Source organism: Sapajus apella, unplaced genomic scaffold (genome assembly GCF_009761245.1).
Source record: "Sapajus apella isolate SASKATOON/1434 unplaced genomic scaffold, GSC_monkey_1.0 scaffold26, whole genome shotgun sequence".
NCBI classification, from domain to species: Eukaryota; Metazoa; Chordata; class Mammalia; order Primates; family Cebidae; genus Sapajus; species Sapajus apella.
Genome location: NW_022436966.1, coordinates 5,030,857 through 5,049,192, shown reverse-complemented (window position 1 = coordinate 5,049,192; position 18,336 = coordinate 5,030,857). Strand labels below are relative to the sequence as shown.

Below are 18,336 nucleotides of genomic sequence, written 5' to 3'. Positions count from 1 at the left end.
TGTGTATATATATATATATGAATACTACTCAGCCATAAAAAGGAATGAATTAACGGCATTTGCAGTGACCTGGATGAGATTGGAGACTATTATTCTAAGTGAAGTAACTCAGGAATGGAAAACCAAACATTATATGTTCTCACTCATATGTGGGAGCTAAGCTATGAGGATGCAAAGGCATAAGAAAGACACAATGGACTTTGGGATCTCAGGGAGAGAGGGTGGGAAGGGTGTGGGGGGTAAAAGACCACAAATTAGGTACAGTGTATACTGCTTGGGTGATGGGTACACCGAAATCTCACAAATCACCACTAAAGAACCTACTCATGTAACTGAATACTACTTCTTCCACAATAACCTATGGAAAAAAAATATTTAAAAAATGAAGTATCTTGCCTGTCAACTAATTTATTTTTTTTGTGCTGTCCACTGCTGTTTGTCAGAATATTCACTCAGTTTAATGGATTTCATTAGTTTAAGGCACTTGTCTGAATTAGAACATTAGATACTTAATGTCCAGTGATTGCTCTTTCTCCCTCTGACTCATTTAGTTCCTCTGATGAATAATAGGATTTTATGCAGCGTGTATTCCTGTTCTTATTTGTTGAAGTAAGCACTTGCCTTAGAATATAAACACACTGATATGAATAGAGTCTGGTTTCAACCACCTTGGAGTAAGAATGTAAAGTCAAACACATGTACATTGCCTTGGATTACAAAACCTTAGGCTGCCATGTGTCATGCAAATAAAATGTTGGTGTCTTGATGTCTTTCAGAAGCTAGTGTCTTATATATTTTTTAATTATAATGTCTTCTAAGAGGGTTGACTTAAGGAGGTGTGTTAGTTATCAGCTATAAGTGCTCTCAGTGTAATATTAAATCTGTAATGTGGCCTGTGTTGTGTGAAAAACACAATGTCTTGCCACAAGCACATATATATGATAGTGAGTAAATTAATTATTTTTTGTTATTTGCTGATCCTGGTATGATCTAAAATTTTTTGCTAGTTCCTCTTTTATTTTTGAAAAGTTTTCCAAGTTGTCCTAAGTACAGACTGTCTTTGGTATCTGTGGGGGATTGGTTACAGGACCCCAGGGCATACCAAAATCTGGGATGCTCAAGTCTCTTATGTACAATAGTATAATATTTGCATATATCCTACATACATCCTTCCATGTTCTTTAAATAATCCCTAGATTCCTTATAATTCTTAACAAAATGTAAATACTATGTAAATAGTTATTGTACTGTATTGTTTAGGAAATAATAACAAGAAGCAAAAGTCTATACATGTTCAGTAAGGATGCCAACATTGTAGGCCTAACTACATTTTAAATCTGGAGTTGGTTGAATCTGCAGATGCTGAATCCTGCTATGAGAGCTGACTATATCTGTAGATGTACACTTCAAGCTGCAAGATAATGATTTTCAGAAACCACTTAACAAAAAGTAAGAACCTGTGTTGTTTAGGGTAAATCCACATTATATTTCATTAGCAAAAATAGATAGATCTTCATGAGGAGACCTCTAGTTGTCAGGTAGTTAAGATTTTCAGAATCAGTCATGTGATGCTATCAATTTATTTATAGTTAAGAATAGTCAAAGTTGGCTGGGCATGGTGGCTCACACCTTTAATCCCAGCACTTTGAGGGGCTGACGCGGGCAGATCACGAGGTCAAGAGATCAAGACCGTTGTGGCCAACATGGTGAAACCCTGTCTCTACTAAAAATAAAAAAAAATTAGCTGAGCGTGGTGGTGCACGTCTGTAGTCCCAGCTATTCGGGAGGCTGAGGCAGGAGAATCGCTTGAACCCGGGAGACGGAGGTTGCAGTGAGCCGAGGTCGCGCCACTGCACTCCAGCCTGGCGCCTGGTGACGGAGTGAGACTCTGTCTCAAAAAAAAAAGAAAAAAAATACAAAAATTAGTCAGTGTGGTGATGCACCCCCTGGAGTACCAGCTACTTGGGAGACTGAGGCAGGAGAATCACTTGAACCCAAGAGGCGGAGGTTACAGTGAGCTGAGATTGCACCACTGCACTCCAGCCTGGGCAACAAAACGAAACTCCATCTGAAAAAAAAACAAAATAGTCAAAGTTGGTAGCACCTTAATTCATTTTTATAGGTTCTGCATATATAGAAAGTAACTTACCATCATTTGCCATGCTTACAGTTCTTTAATTGTGTATAAGAATATAATCTTGGAAAAAAATGTCTTAAATATTAATTACTTGCTTCACAGTTTTATGTAAGACTTGGCCATAATATTTTTTAAACTCCATTTAGAAATTACTGTAACAGCATCAGTTATATTCATGTAACCTTGACAAAGTGTACTGGAATGTCTTCTGTGGTTTTCTTTTTCTTTTTCATTTATTTAAATGAGCAATTATTTTCATAATAATAAATTTGTTCTTTGTTATATTTACTGTTAATTATACATACATAAAAATTTTCACAGTTCTTTTGGCATACTTAGTAAATTGTAGTGATTATCAAGTAACAAAGTGAGTACTTTTTACTATTTTATGCTGGTTTACTTGTTTAATATTAATAAAGACAATACTTAAACATTTTTTTCTCCTAAATTTTGAGACCTAGATATTTGATAATATGGGATTTGTGGTTTTGTTTCAGGTTTTAAAATAGAAATTGAATTTCAAAATTGCAAGATAACCTATTTTGTTTTGATAGGACAAAAATATGGTATGCTCATTTCTTCACTGGGTAAATATTGAGCATCGCAAATGTGCTATTCACTGATCTAGGAGCTGATGTAAAACAGTTCTTTTTTTTTTCTCTTCAGCTTTTATTTTAAGTTCTGGGGTACATGTGCAGGACGTGCAGATTTGTTACATAGGTAAACATTTGCCATGATGGTTTGCTGCACAGATCAACTCATCACCTAGGTATTAAGCCCAGCATCCATTAGCTCTTCCTCCTGATGCTCTCCCTCCGCCTGCACCCCTACCACCCGCCACCGACAAGACCCAGTGTTTGTTGTTCCCCGCAATGTGTCCATGTGTTCTCATTGTTCAGCTCCCACTTGTGAGAACATAAGGTGTTTGGTTTTCAAACAGTTTTTTAGATTCGTTTAAAACCATGGTGTTAAGTTAGCAAATCTTTGGAAGTAAATAAAACTAAAAACTATTATTCTGCTATTGCTACCACTGTCTAGTTAATCTTTAGCTACTTCTTTATGATGAAATGATAAAGTGTTTTTAAATTAGCAGACTTAGGTTCTAGTTACAGTTATGCTAATTCTGCAGCATGACTTTGCATCAGCTAGTTGTTTTTCCTGGGTTTCATTTTCTTGTGAAAACATAAAAAACACAGAGTTGGATTGCTCTGGGGATCTTGATTCACTATGGAGAAATCTAGAGCAGAGAGCTGTATCTTCATATTCATAAAATCAGCTCAGTTATATGCCTGGCTACCCTTCCTTACCTGCCTTTGGTGTCTCTTCTCCTTCTTCCCTGTTTGTAAATATTATAGAGCCACAGGGCTCAGTTGTCAGATCTCTTTCTTTCTGTTTTTATTTCTTAGGTGAGCTAATTCAATTTAATGGTTCCAGATTCATAGGTTTAAATGCCTCTACTTGGTTGTATAATAGGTAGGTCAAACTTACCACCTCTAAGTCAGAACTCTTGATTTTTATCATGAAAACAACTCTGTCTCAAGTGTTCTTTGCCTCTATAAATGAGGAACTCCACCATTCGCATAGTATTCAGGTGCACTAGCAAGAACCACCTTTTATTCTTCTCTTTCCTTCACATCACTGATTCAATCTATCAATATTTCTTGCCATTTCAACCTTTAAAATATATTAGGAACCTGATCATTTCTTAGGTCCTCTACCTTTGCCCTCTACCACCTCAGTCATAACTACCATCCTCTCTTGCCTGGAATACTATAGTAGTTTCCCAATATCTCTGTTTTATCTTGTGTCCTCCTGTAGTTAATTCTCCACCCAGCAACCAGAGCACTTCTTTAAATATAAGTCATTTCATGTTATCTTCTTACTCATAACTTTCCAGTGGCCTCCTATAATAAACTTTATCAAGGCTGACAAGTTCTTTGACTTCATTTTCTACTATTTTCCTTTTTTCTGATTCCCCTTCAAGTATATCAATCTTCATTATTATTATTATTTTTTTACCCAATACCCTAGCTTGTTAGGGGCCTTAGCAATGTAAAGACATTTGCTGTTTCCTCTTCCTGGAGTACTCTTCCTTTATGTATGTATGTGATATACTTCCTCGGAAATGCCCTTCTCTGACCTCTCTACCTAAATATGTTCAGTCACTATATCCCTTGCTTTATTTTTCTTCATAACAATCACTTTCTGAAATTATAAATATATATTTGTTTCCCTGTCTTATCCACCAGGTTATAAACCCCATGAAAGCAGAGACTGTCTGCTTGTTTACCTCTGACTGAGTCTCTGGAACCTAGAACAGTGCTTGGCATATAGTAGATATTCAGTGAATTTTTACTGATAGACAGTTTGAGTGAAATGGATGGTAATAGGACCGTTTTATTCATTTCTATTTAAACGTTGTTTGTAGGAGCATCATCAGGAAATATTAGAAAGGGTCAAATTTTCCATGGTTCATTATAATTACAAATATTTATAACTTTGTCATAATGGAAAAATTTATAAACTACTATGTTCCTTACAGTATTACCTAAACTTTTTGTTATTTATGCAACTGCATCATTAAAATCAGAATATTGTTTTTGAAAACACATATTTTAAAATGTAACAGCTCACAAAAATCTGATGTGATATGGTTGTATAGCTTTATGTTTAGATCTCTAACTGTTAATAATTAACAACAATGAAAAAAACAAAAAGGATTTTGAGACCAGCTGAGTTACAGAAAATGCCATTTGAGAAAAAGGCAGATGTAAATCTTTTATGAATGAGCTCTGATTAAGTAATCCCCTTCATTGCTAGGAAAAAGATCTTGTGGAATTTGGCATTTCCCCCTGAAAGTTATTTCAAATACTCATATTTTCCCAAAGAGTTGTACAGAGTTGCCATTTAGCTGCGACGTAGGCTTACATGCAAAAGATGTTTTTCCTTATTATGAAATAACTGATTTCTGAAAATGGAATATGCATAGTCAGATGTTAGAAAATCTTATATAAAGGTGTGAGACATGACAGGGAAAAATATTCAGTAGGAAATTTTATTATTGAAGGAAAAATTCAGCTATTTAATTTAACAGTGACTTTTACTAGCATGTAGGATTTCTAGCCATTGTTGAATATCTTAAAGTAAAATTGATTTTTATGTCTATCTGAATAACTGATATCTGTAAAATGCTTAATAGCCTACAGATTTTTATACACACTACTTTATCTAACCCTTGGAACAATCTTATATGAGGTAGACAGTGTTATCCCTCCTTTTCAGATGAGGAAAGAGAGTTGATTCAAAGGAGTTGCCCTAACTTGTACAACCACTAAAAAGTGTAGTTTGAATTTAGGCTTAACTCTTCTGATCCTAAAATCTGAGCTCCTTCCACAACATAATGCCTAGTGATCCAAAGTTTAAATTGCCAGATGAGAACAGGCCCAAGTCACTGTGGCATCTTATGTCTTAAGTGTTTCTGGTTGACCTGAGTGATTGATTGACTAGAGCTAAGTGTATTACAATGCTGAGCAGTCTGTATCTCAGGAACCTGATTACAACATAATCTGATTAATATGAGTGTCAGATTTTCATTGTTTCCCGAGGAAGTGATATGCATTGTTAATGGCAGGAAATTCTGACATATTTTAGTCTTGGGTTTGTGTAAGAAGATTCAATGAGTACTTTGATTATTAACTTTATAGGTGTGAGTGCAGAGCAATTTCAGCACATTGACAGTCTCTTTGACCTAATGAGAATAGCCATTCTCTGGAATATATCCTACAGAAAAACTGCTTCTCAAAGGGTAGATTTCTGAAAATCATTAGAATCTATAGATTTGGTTTTACTAAAAATAAAAAATTAGAAGTGTTAGCATTAACTCAAGAAAGTTTTAGTCCAGAAACTATTAGATACTTTTTTTTGTACTTTAACCAATGAGAATTTTAAACTTCTGCTTTGTGTTGCAAATGATGGAATCCATGGACGTGTCCATCAGTGGATAAAGGGATAAAGAAAATGTATATATGTACACAACGGAATACAATTCAGCCTTCAAAAAGAAGGAAATGATATTATTTGTGATAAGGTAGATGAACCTAGAGAACATGCTGTTAAATGAAATATGCCAGGTACAGAAAAGCAAATACCACATGGTATCACTTACATGTGGAATCTAAGAACTTCCCACTCATAGAAGCAGAGAGTAGAATAGTGGTAACTTAAGGCTGGGAGGGGGTGTGGGCTGGAGAGGTATTGGTCAAAGGATACAAAACTCATTTTGAAAACTCATGTGTAAGCTTAACTTAAAAAATACATTCTTGAAGAAAAAAGGTTGATTATATTCTAGTAGATGATCTATGAAAAATGTAATTGAAAACCAGCTGGAGAGAGGCACTTTTGTAGGTGCTATGAAAGATATTGAAAAGTTTAAGAAAACTCATGCTCTCGAGCCACTCATTTGACAGATGATCGAGATAATGCATACATATGCAAGTGTATGTTTGTGTGTGTGCTGAAAATTTAGATGACAGGACAAGAAATGACGTGGTAGGTACCAAGTGGTAAATATAGACAATACATTCTGGAGCTATTTTCCAGTATTATCAAAGTTACTTTCATGAAAGAGATATGATTTGAACTTAGATAGTAGTACACAGTAGAAGAATATACTTCCTAAAAAAGCTATGAACAAATTCCTATCAATGGGGGAAAAAATCACAACGTACTCCCCAAGAGTGGAAACAAAAGATTGAGCTGCTAATAAAGAGTGACACTGAGATTATGAAGAACCTTGAAGGAAAAGACAATTTAAGAATTTAACATTCAGAAGACTCAATCTAGCATTTAAATTTTTATGTAAAGCAAACATATCTAAAATTTGTTTTTGAGTGTGTGCTTTTGCATGTGATAAACTATCTTTTCTGTTTGGGCTCATTTTCTTATTAAAGTCCATCTATTCTGTGAGTTCTGTTTATCATCAAAGAGAATAAATACCCCAACAGGAAACTTGGGCCTATCATAGATATTCTTTTCCTTCATTTTCAGTGAAATAGCTAGCAAAATTGTATTGATATTAATTCTTTTGCTTTAGGTTGGAAGGTCAGTGTCCAACTGAAAAACACCACCTCAGCTCGTTTCTTCTGTTCTGCATTACAGTCTTTTACCTGTCTTTATGAAAAGAGTAAGTTCTAGGAAAGGATGGAAGATCCTCAAAGAAACAACTTTTACCTTCTAAGGCAGATGAAAACCTTTATGTGGGCCTGAAATTTTTTTCCCATTTTTAAATATAAAATTTCACATTACATTTTCTACTCTTCCTTTTTGTAATAATTAAATGTAACACTTCTTTCATAGTTATTTGTTCATTTATTCTGAAATGGCTTGCTGTTTCCTAAGTAGGAGGTTGGAGGATGTAGACGGTGCATGTGAGTGCCACTGTGAATGTGTTCCAAGATAATAGAGAATGAGGAACTACCTTCTGAAACTTTAAGGTTGAACTCCACTCCCCCACTTTGCGATACCCTGTCTTTACTTTCTCTTTTTAAAAAGTTGCTCTTCTTTTTAATCTTTCTAGTCTGATAACTGATGTCAGCAGTCTTTCAATCAGTATTTGGTGCTTAAACCATACTTGAGTCTTTAACTCCCTGGGTTTCATTACTCTACTTTTTTTAAAAAAAGCCTGACGTTTAGTTACTTGAGCATTTCTAAAGCAGCATTGAAGGAGGCTCTAGTAGCAAACAATTAAGGCCGTATTTAACTTTTCAATAATCCTACTTAACTCTTAAGGGCAAAGCAGGAAAAGAGGACTGCTTGGTACCTGAAGCAAACATATATTAAAGGAAGGAGAAAAAGCCTTAAGCTGAAATGATTATAGATGGACAACAATAAGACACCCATGTAGAATGTTAACACTTGAAAAATCTTGATGAAGTTAGGTGGAATTTCAGTGTACTGGTCTTACTTGCTTTTTAAAGTAGGTGTGAAATTTTTTCAAAATAAAATGTTACTGAAAAGAATCCCAAATGACTAGTAACCTTTTTTTTTTTTTTTTTTTTTTTGAGATGGAGTCTCACTCTGTCACCCAGGCTGGAGTGCAATGGGGTGATCTTGGCTCACTGCAACCTCCTCCTCTTGGGTTCAAGCGATTCTCCTGCCTCAGCCTCCTGTGTAGCTGGGATTACAGGCATATGCCACCACACCTGGTTAACTTTTTTGTATTTTTAGTAGAGATGGGGTTTCACAATGTTGGTTAGGCTGGTCTTGAACTCCTGACCTCAAATAATCCACCCACCTCAGCCTCCCAAAATGCTGGGATTACTGGCATAAGCCACCATGTCCAGCCAGTAACTTTTTTTCTAAAGTAAAGATGAAGAATATCTTTGGTATTAATGTTCCCCATTTTTGTCTTTCTCTGTTCCTGATGCCCAGCATTAATTATACTTTAATGAAGACTGAACTTAAGTCAGTGACCTGCACTAGCATGGTCAGTAGGAAAGATCTTCCCACAAATCATCACCGTAGCTTTGTTCGTTAGCAACTGTCTTCATCACAGCTAAACTGTCCAGTTTTTGCTTTGTTTTTTTTTTTTTAATTTGAATTTCTTTTTCATTGAAAGGTCAAATTTGGGTTAATTATGCTAAACACACAACCTTGCATAGAATCTTTTTTCCACTTTTCAAAGCTGTTGAATTAGGACCTTAATTAACTGTGCAGTTAGATTTTTGCACTGTGTTTAATGCTCACATTGTAGGAAAAGAAGAGAGATTAGGGATGAGTGTCACACTTAACACAAGGCCTGACATGTAATAAGTATTCTGTGACTGTTTCTTAAACTAATAATGAATGGATCAAAGGCTAACATTATGTATTTACCACCTGCCAACCCCTTAGATTCAAGACTTATTGTGCCTTATCTCATGAATCCTAAAAATGGCTTCATGTGAGTATGGGTTCTGTTGTTATCCCCCTTTTACAAATGGGAAAACTGAAACTTAGACAACATACAGGGAGGTGGCTGAGTTAGGATTCTAATGTCTTTTTGACTATAGTCACTGACCTCCTATTTTCAATAATGCCATTTCTACCTATAAAATGTTTACCTTGTTTGAGGGTTACTTCATAAAAAAGAGGTTGTTTGTTTGTTGATCTTGAGAGGATTAATTGTAATTAATATTGGCTGGGGTGAGAGGATCTCCCTTTTCTTGATTTTTGAAATAAAACTGTAGTCCAGTATGATAGCCACTAGCCACATGTGGCTGTTTACATTTAAATCTGAATTAAGTAAATAAAATTTAGAATTCATTTCCTTAGCTTTATTACCCATATTTCAAGGGCTTACCAGTCACATACAGTTAGTGGCTCTATATTGGACAACACAGAGCAATTTTCCCTCATTACAAAAAATTCTGTTGGATAGCATTACAGACTCCAGGGTTTTCAGCTGAAACTCTTGAAAGTAACACCAGTTAAAACCTATCTTGGAAAATAGATTTCATGATTACCACAGCTTTTAAAAGCAATAACACTATTTTTCTTGGTTTTATCAAGTAATTTAAATTTATGTATTTGTAATTACTTCCTATTGCCCAACGAATTATGATGGAGAGACAGAAAATTAGGATGGGCTCAGTGACTCATACCTGCAGTCCTAGCTGTACTCAAGAGGCTGAGGTGGGAGGATCACCTGAACTTAAGAGTTTGAGGCTGCAGTGTGCTATAATTGTGCCCTGCGCTCTAGCCTGGGTAATGGAGTGAGGCTTGTCTCTAAGATGGATGGATGGATGGATAGATAGATAGATAGATAGATAGATAAAGGAAGTCAGTATTTGGAGCAAGTATAAGATAGTAGGCAATGCTGGAAACAAGAAAACAAATATTTTTCAAGCAGATGGTTCTATGTGATTAGAAAGTATTTATTTTCCTTTGTTTCTAATATCACATAGTGTCAAAGGCACAGAGAAAAAACAATATTTTTAAAGTATAATTTTTATTATAAAATATTTTAAAAACAGTGTATGCTTTTTTAAATGATGAAAAAGAGCAGTTGGATACTTTTTTTTTATAATAGACTCATAGAGGAATTTATAAGTGGAAAATTTAATCTGCTGATTATTGCAGAGATATTTTAAGAATTTAGTTCATAATTTTGCCTGGACCTCTGTCTTAATATAATCATTACCCAAGTTGGAAAGCACAAACCCTGGGCATGGACTTCATCTCCTTAGGCTCACATTGCTCATCTGTCACCTGGAGGAGGTGGAGTAGCTACTCTGAGATCATTCCTAGTACATATTCACATTCTATGACTCACAGACTAGGTTCAGGGCTAGAGAGCCACTTCCTGAGACTGGCCACTTTTCTCTGTTGCAGTAGATGTGGAATTATAAAGTTGAATGGGAGGACTTATAGAAAAAATTAAAGTGATATTTTACCTAAGTTATATAATTTTTTTAAAAAGTGCTTTATTTGCCCTATTGAAAAGGTAAAAAAAAGAACAAATGTTATTTAGCCTGAGAAACAGAAAATTTAAGGCTTGACTTAGTTTCTGTGTCCTAAAAGATATATTATTAGAATATTTCCTGTCTTCACAGAAGATATTCTTATTTTTCAATGAAGAAAATGCTTCCTTAATGTGTGTCTTTCTCCTGCCCTGAGACTGTGTCTTTTAGGGGCAAGAATGTGTATCTGGTTAAATATTTTATCCTCAGTGCCTGTTTAGAGCCAGAATATAGTGAAATATTCAGCCAATACTTGATGAATGAACAAATGAATATTTGTTATGTAAAAATAATCACTTCTGACACAGGCAAATTCAAAAGTTGTCACCTCAGCACATATCTATGGTTAGTGTACCCCAGCCCTGCTTTGTCAGTTCCCTGAGGGAGGGATATCAGTCAGTTTGGTCATGATGAACCTGTTGACTTAGATTTTACTGCTGGGACATTTGGAGAATGTCTTGTACATATAGGGTGCCCAAACATTTGTTTAACTAACAAAATAACAGAAGGTATCATAAGTACATATAATTAAAAATAGATCTTTAAACACTAGTTCCTCTTTGACTTCAGAATATGTTATCTGAATTTCTAAACAAAATTAACTTTTGTGTTTTTTCATAACAAATAATTGGTGTTCTTTTGAGAGAATATTGTTTTCTTTAGATTCAAGGAGAACCTTAGAATTTTTAAATACTGTACACACACACATACTTATATACATATTTGATATTTGTGTCATGAGTTTTAGATTCTATTTTATATTATATTTTTATATGTGTGATACATCACAGTTTAAAAGTATATATTTTGGAAATACATATTTTGTCTTTTCCATCTTTCTAGAGTGTAAGTTCTTGAGGTAAGAACTTTGTCTTGTTCATCACTCTATCTTTGCATCTAGAAATGCACTTGGCGTGGCATAGATACAAAGGAAATATTGTAATTAAGCAACAAATGTTTTTTCATAAGAGGCCTCTTGGGTCCTAAGTTTATTTGTAAGTTAGTCAGTATTGTAGTTTAGTGTAAATAGTCATCAATTTTTAGTAATTGGAAGACTAGCTCTTATTTTTGCATTCTTCTTTCAGGAAGAATCCCCAGCACAAGATAGAATACAGACATAGTATGCTTCCAGGTAAGTAATTTTACTTCAGGAAACTCAAAATGAAAACTTTAAATGATTCTCCTATTAAACCTAGATACAGTTACCAATTATTACAAAAATCTTTTTTAAAATTTCTGCTGTGAATTTTTTGAATTGCTGATTTTAATAATTTTTCTTATATTAAAAAAAAACACAACTGTGAACCTTCTATATAGTAAATGCTTTCCCCATTGTCCACAATATATATTTGCCCTTGTATCTCTTAGGATTCTTTTGTTTGCAAGTACCTGAAAACAAAATCTCAAACTGGCCTAAATGATAATTGGCTTCTATAACTAAAATGTCCAGAGCTAGGGCTGGATTTAGATAAGCTATATTGCTTTGGCTCATTAATGTCAATAGTGTTCCCAAGGACTCAATTTTTTTTCCTCATTCTGTCTTTAGAGGGGTCATTATCATCCTAAGGCTGTTTCCTCTTCCAGTGAGGGACCACATGGGAAGATGGGATGTTGTGAATATGATTATGATATTAAGGAACCATTGTTATTAATCTCATGGGCCATTTTAGTTTCAGGAGCCTCACGGTAGGCAAAGTTAGAATAATAAATAACAATGCATCATTTTAGTGCCCTTCAGAAATTTGTAGTGGTAAGCTATACATTAGTAAAATTAATTCTCTGGTTGCAGGAAAACATTTTATAGTTAGATGTCTATCATCCCAGGTTGAGTGGTGATTGCTGTGTTGTGTACCAGTCTTCTGTTTTTCAGTGAGAAATGTTTTAGATGAAGATAATGATAATGTTGAGGAACCCAATGAGTATGACCTGAATGACAGCTTTCCAGATGATGAGGAAGACGACTATGAGCCAACAGATGAAGATTCTGACTGGGAACCAGGAAAAGAAGATGAAGAGAAGGAAGACATGGAAGAGCTTTTGAAAGAAGCAGAAAAGTTTATGAAAAGAAAAAGATAACTCATTTCTGTAGTCATATGTACCTTACATTTACTACTTCTTTGTGGGAAAACATTTATGAACTAAGGAGGTACTTAAGTGACAGTTATTTTCCTTCTTTTGATAATGACTTTTACTACTGACTCTTTACAAATGAGGCATTGAAATGTCAGCCTTCAGTATAGTGGATGGAATTTATTTTATTGCCTTGCCTTTTTTTTGTCCTACTTAAGCATATGGAAATAGGAAGAGAGAGAAGGCAAAGTAAAAATGGATGTTTTTAATGTGCTTTGTATATTGGTAATAAAAAGTAAAAGCCATAGGTTGTACAAAACTTTGGTTGTTTTAAAATTTTTTCCAAATATTATCTTTATGGAGTACTCTGCAAGTATAACCAGGCAAATTACATGAAAATATATGTCTTTCATTGTTACTAAAGTAATTCTTTAAGCAGAACCAGGCTTTTAAAAATGCAGCCAGGAGGGAGGATCCAAGATGGCCGAATAGGAACAGCTCTGGATTGCAGTTCCCAGCAAAAATGCAGAGGGTGAGTGATCACCACATTCCCAAACGAATTCTTACTGCCCATAGACCAGGAGATTCCTGGGTGGAAAAGCGCCATGAGTCTCCAGTGTGGCACAGCCGGTGCAGTGGGTCTCTGCACAAAAACTTACACAAATCTGGGTGCTGTTTCAACTGGTGACTGGAATGCCTGGGAGACAGAGTTGCCCATTCAACTGAAAAAAGGGGAGGTTAAACAGGGAGCCAGGTGAACTGACTTTGCTGGTCCCACCCCCACAAAGACCAGCAATCTGAAATGCTCTGGATTGAGAGTTTCAGAGCAAGTACAGCTGGTCCTGGAACAGTCCAGCTTTGTGGGGGGAAGGGCATCCACTATTACTGAGACAGTCGACCACTACTGAGGCAGTCCGCCATTACAGAGACACTCCGCCACTACTAAGGCAGACCAACATTACTGAGGCAGAACACCATTACTGAGGCAGTTCTAACTATACCCCTATAAACAAAACTGCAAGGAAGTTCACACAGCAGCTGGGCAGAGCCCATGGCAGCTCAGCAACGCCTCTGCTGGCAGACTGTGACTAGGCTACCTCCTAACTGGGCAGGACATCTCTGAAAAAAGGCAGCAGCATGACAGGAACTTATAAATAAAGCCCCACCTTCCTAGGACAGAGCACCTGGGAAAAAAAGGCAGTTATGAGTTCCACTGCAGCAGACTTAAACATACCTGCCCAGCAGCTCTGAATGGAACAACGGAGCTCACAGATCAGCACTTGAGCTCCTATAAGGGACAGACTGTCTCCTCAGGCAGCTCCCCAGTGCCCTGTATATCCAAAGAGACATCTCATAAAGGAGAGCTCAGGCTGACATCTGGTGGGTATCCTTCTGGGACAAAGATAACAGAAAAAGAAACTGGTGGCAACCCTTACTGTTCTGCAGCCACTGCAGGTGATCCCCAGGCATGCAGGATCTGGAGTGGACCTCCAGCAGTCCTACAGCAGAGGGGCCTGTTAGAAGGAAAACTAAGAAACAGAAAGAAATAACTTCATCATCAACAAAAAGGATGTCCACTCAGAGACCCCATCTAAAAGTCACCAACTACAAAGAACACAGGTAGATAAATCCACAAAGATGGGAAGAAACCAGCACAAAAAGGATGAAAACACCCAAAACCAGAAAGCCTCTCCTTTTCCAAAGGATCCCAACTCTTCACCAGCAAGGGAACAAGGCTGGATGGAGAATGAGTCAGATGAATTGACAGAAACAGCCTTCAGAAGGTGGGTAATAACAAACTTCTCTGAGCTAAAAGAATATGTTCTAACCCAATGCAAAGAAACTAAGAACCTTGAAAAAGGTTTGATGAAATGGTAACAAGAATAAACAGCTTAGAGAGGACTATAAATAAATTGATGGAGCTGAAAAACACAACATGAGAACTTCACAAAGCATACACAAGTTTCAGTAGCCAAATTGGCCAAGCAGAAGAAAGGATGTCAGAGATCGAAGATCAACTCAATGAAATAAAATGGAAAGGCAAGATTAGAGAAGAAAGTAAAAAGAAACGAACAAAGCCTCCAAGAAATATGAGATTATGTGAAAAGACCTAATCCATGTTTGATAGGTGTACCTGAATGTGACAGAGAGAGTGAATCTAAGCTGGAAAACACTGTTCAAGATATAATCCAGGAGAACTTCCCAAAACTAGCAAGGCAGGCCAATATTCAAGTCCAGGAAATACAGATAACACCACAAAGATATTCCTCAACAAGAGCAACCCCAAAGCACATAATAGTCAGATTGACCAGGGTTGAAATGAAGGAAAAAATGCTAAGGGCAGCCAGAGAGAAAGCTCAGGTTACCCACAGAGGGAAGCTTATCAGACTTACAGCAGATCTCTTAGCAGAAACCCTGCAAGCCAGAAGAGAGTGGGGGCCAATATTCAACATCTTTAAAGAAAAGAACTTTCAACCTAGAATTTCATATCCAGTCAAAGTAAGCTTCATAAGCAAAGGAGAAATAAAATCCTTTACGAACAAGCAGCTGCTCAGAGATTTTATCACCACCAGGCCTGCTTTACAAGAGCTCCTGAAAGAAGCACTAAACATAGAAAGGAACAATCGGTACCAGCCACTCCAAAAACGTACCAAATAGTAAAGAGCATTGACACAATGAAGAAACTGTGAACTAATAGGCAAAAAAACCAGCTAGCATCAAAGTGGCAGGATCAAATTCACACATAAAAATATTAACATTAAATATAAATGGGCTAAATGCCCCAATCAAAAGACACAGACTGGCAAATTGGATAAAAAGTCAAAACCCATTGGTGTGCTGTATCCAGGAAACCCATCTCACATGCAAGGCTCAAAATAAAGGGATGGAGGAAGATTTACCAAGGAAATGGCAAAAAAAAGCATGAGTTGGAATCCTAGTCTCTGATAAAATAGACTTTAAACCAACAAAGATCAAAAGAGACAATGAAGGGCATTACATAATGGTAAAAGGATCAATGCAACAAGAAGAGCTAATGATCCTAAATATATATACACCCAATACAGGAGCACCCAGTTACATAAAGCAAGTTCTAAATGACCTACAAAGAGACTTAGATTCCCACACAATAATAGTGGGAGACTTTAACACTCCACCATCAATATTAGACAGATCAATGAGACAGAAAATTACCAAGGATATCCAGGATTTGAACTCAGACTTGGACCAAGCAAACCTATTAGACATGTACAGAACTCTCCACACCAAATCCACAGAATATACAATCTTCTCAGCACCAAATCACACCTACTCAAAAATTGACCACATAATTGGAAGTAAATCACTCCTCAGCAAATGCAAAAGAACAGAAATCATAACAGTCTCTCAAACCACAGTGCAATCAAATTAGAACTCAGAATTCAGAAACTAACTCAGAACTGCAGAACTTCATGGAAACTGAACAACTGGCACTTGAATGTTGACTGGCTAAACAATGAAATGAGGGCAGAAATAAAGATGTTCTTTGAAACCAATGAGAACAAAGACACAATGTACCAGAATCCCTGGGACACATTTAAAGCAGTGTCTAGAGGAAAATTATAGCAATAAGTGCCCATATGAGAAGCAAGGAAAGATCTAAACTTGACACCATATCATCATAATTGAAAGAGCTAGAGGAGCAAGATCAAAACAACTCAAAAGCTAGCAGAAGACAAGAAAAAACTAAGATCAGAGCAGAACTGAAGGAGATAGAGATACAAAAACCCTTCAAAACATCAATAAATCTAGGAGCTCATTTTTTTGAAAATATCAACAAAATAGACCATTAGCCAGATTAATAAAAGAGAAAAGAGAGAATAACCAAATAGATGCAATAAATAACGATAAAGGGGATATCACCACAGGTTCCACAGAAATACAAACCACCATCAGAGATTACTACAAACAACTCTATGCACATAAACCAGTAAACCTGGAAGAAATGGATAAATTCCTGGACACTTGCACCCTCCGAGGCCTAAACTAGGAAGAAGTCAAAATCCTAAATAGACCAATTACAAGGGCTGAAGTTGAGGCAGCAATTAATAGCCTACTAACCAAAAAAAGCCCAGGTACAGATGAGTTCACAGCTGAATTCTACCAGACATACAAAGAGGAACTGGTACCACTCTTTTGGAAACTGTTCCAAACAATCCAAAAAGAGGGAATCCTTCCCAAATCATTTTATGAGACCAACATCATCCTGATACCAAAACCTGGCAGAGACTCAACAAGAAAAGAAAACATCAGGTCAATATCCATGATGAACATAGATGCAAAAATCTTCAATGCAATACTGACAAACTGATTGCAACAACACATCAAAAAGCTTATCCATCACAGTCAAGTAGACTACATCCCAGGGATGCAAGGCTGGTTTAACGTACACAAGTCTGTAAACGTAATTCACCACGTAAACAGAACCAAAGACAAAAACCATATGATTATCTCAATAGATGCAGAGTAGGCCTTCAACAAAATTCAACAGCACTTTATGCTAAAAATTCTCAATAAACTAGATATTGACGGAACGTATCTCAAAATAATCAAAGCTATTTATGACAAACCCACAGCCAATATCATACTGAATGGGCAAAAGCTGGAAGCATTCCCTTTGAAATCTGGCACTAGACAAGGGTGCCCTCTCTCACCACTCCTATTCAATATAGTATTGGAAATTCTGGCCAGAGCAATCAGGCAAGAAAAAGAAATAAAAGGTATTCAAATAGGAAAGGAGGAAGTCAAATTGTCTCTATTTGCAGACGACATTATTTTATATTTTGAAGACCCCATCATCTCAGCCCCAAACCTCCTGAAACTGATAAGCAACTTCAGCAACTTCAGGATACAAAATCAATGTGCAAAAATCACAAACATTCCTATACACCCACCTTCTGAATTGATCTCGCTGGGAGCTGCAGACCAGAGCTGTTCCCATTCAGCCATCTTGCCAGTCACAATCTTCCCAAGTTTTGAAAGATAAAAGGAGTAAGTGAAATTGCAAAGCTCACATCTAGGATACTAGAAAAAGTAGCCATTATGTAATGGCTGCATTTTCAACTGAGGCACCTTTCTCATCTTATTGGGACTGGTTAGACTTGGGTGCAGCCCACAGAAGGTGAAGCTGCCCCTTCCCCAGGTGCTCTGTCCCAGGAGGATAGGAGTTTTATCTATAAGCCCCTGACTGGGGCTGCTGCCTTTCTTTCAGAGATACCCTGCCCAGAGAGGGAAATCCAGAGAGGCAGTCTAGCTATAGGGGCTTTGTCAAGCTGTGTTGGGCTCTGCCAAGTTTGAATTTCCTAGTGGTTTTGTTTACACTGTGGGAGGAAAAATGCCTACACAAGCCTGAGTAATGGTGGATGACCCTCCCCCCAAGCTCGAGTGCCCCAGATAGACTTCAGACTGCTGTGCTCACAGTGAGAATTTCAAGCCAGTGGATTTAGCTTGCTGGGCTCTGTGGGGGTGGGATCTGCTGAGCTAGGCCACTTGGCTCCCTAGCTTCAGCCCTCTTTCCAGGGGAGTCAATGGTTCTGTCTTGCTGGCATTCCAGGCGCCACTGGGGTAAGAAAAAAAATCTTCTGCAGCTAGCTT

At 36.8% G+C, this 18,336-nt stretch overlaps 1 protein-coding gene across 4 annotated transcripts in view; it reads left to right on the top strand.

The window, feature by feature from the left end:
• The window catches only part of APLF (aprataxin and PNKP like factor), a 72,304-nt gene extending 59,287 nt beyond the window's left edge, over positions 1 to 13,017 (top strand). For 2 of the 4 annotated variants that reach the window (XM_032291896.1, XM_032291894.1), the window contains 2 exons: positions 11,721 to 11,767; positions 12,506 to 13,017. In XM_032291896.1, the coding sequence (XP_032147787.1) occupies positions 11,721 to 11,767; positions 12,506 to 12,711 (253 nt within the window). In that variant the 3' untranslated portion in view covers positions 12,712 to 13,017. Of the gene's footprint in view, positions 1 to 11,720; positions 11,768 to 12,490 lie in introns of all 4 variants that reach the window. The other 2 variants (XM_032291895.1, XM_032291893.1) reach the window with 1 other exon arrangement.
• The last annotated feature ends 5,319 nt before the right edge of the window (positions 13,018 to 18,336 follow it).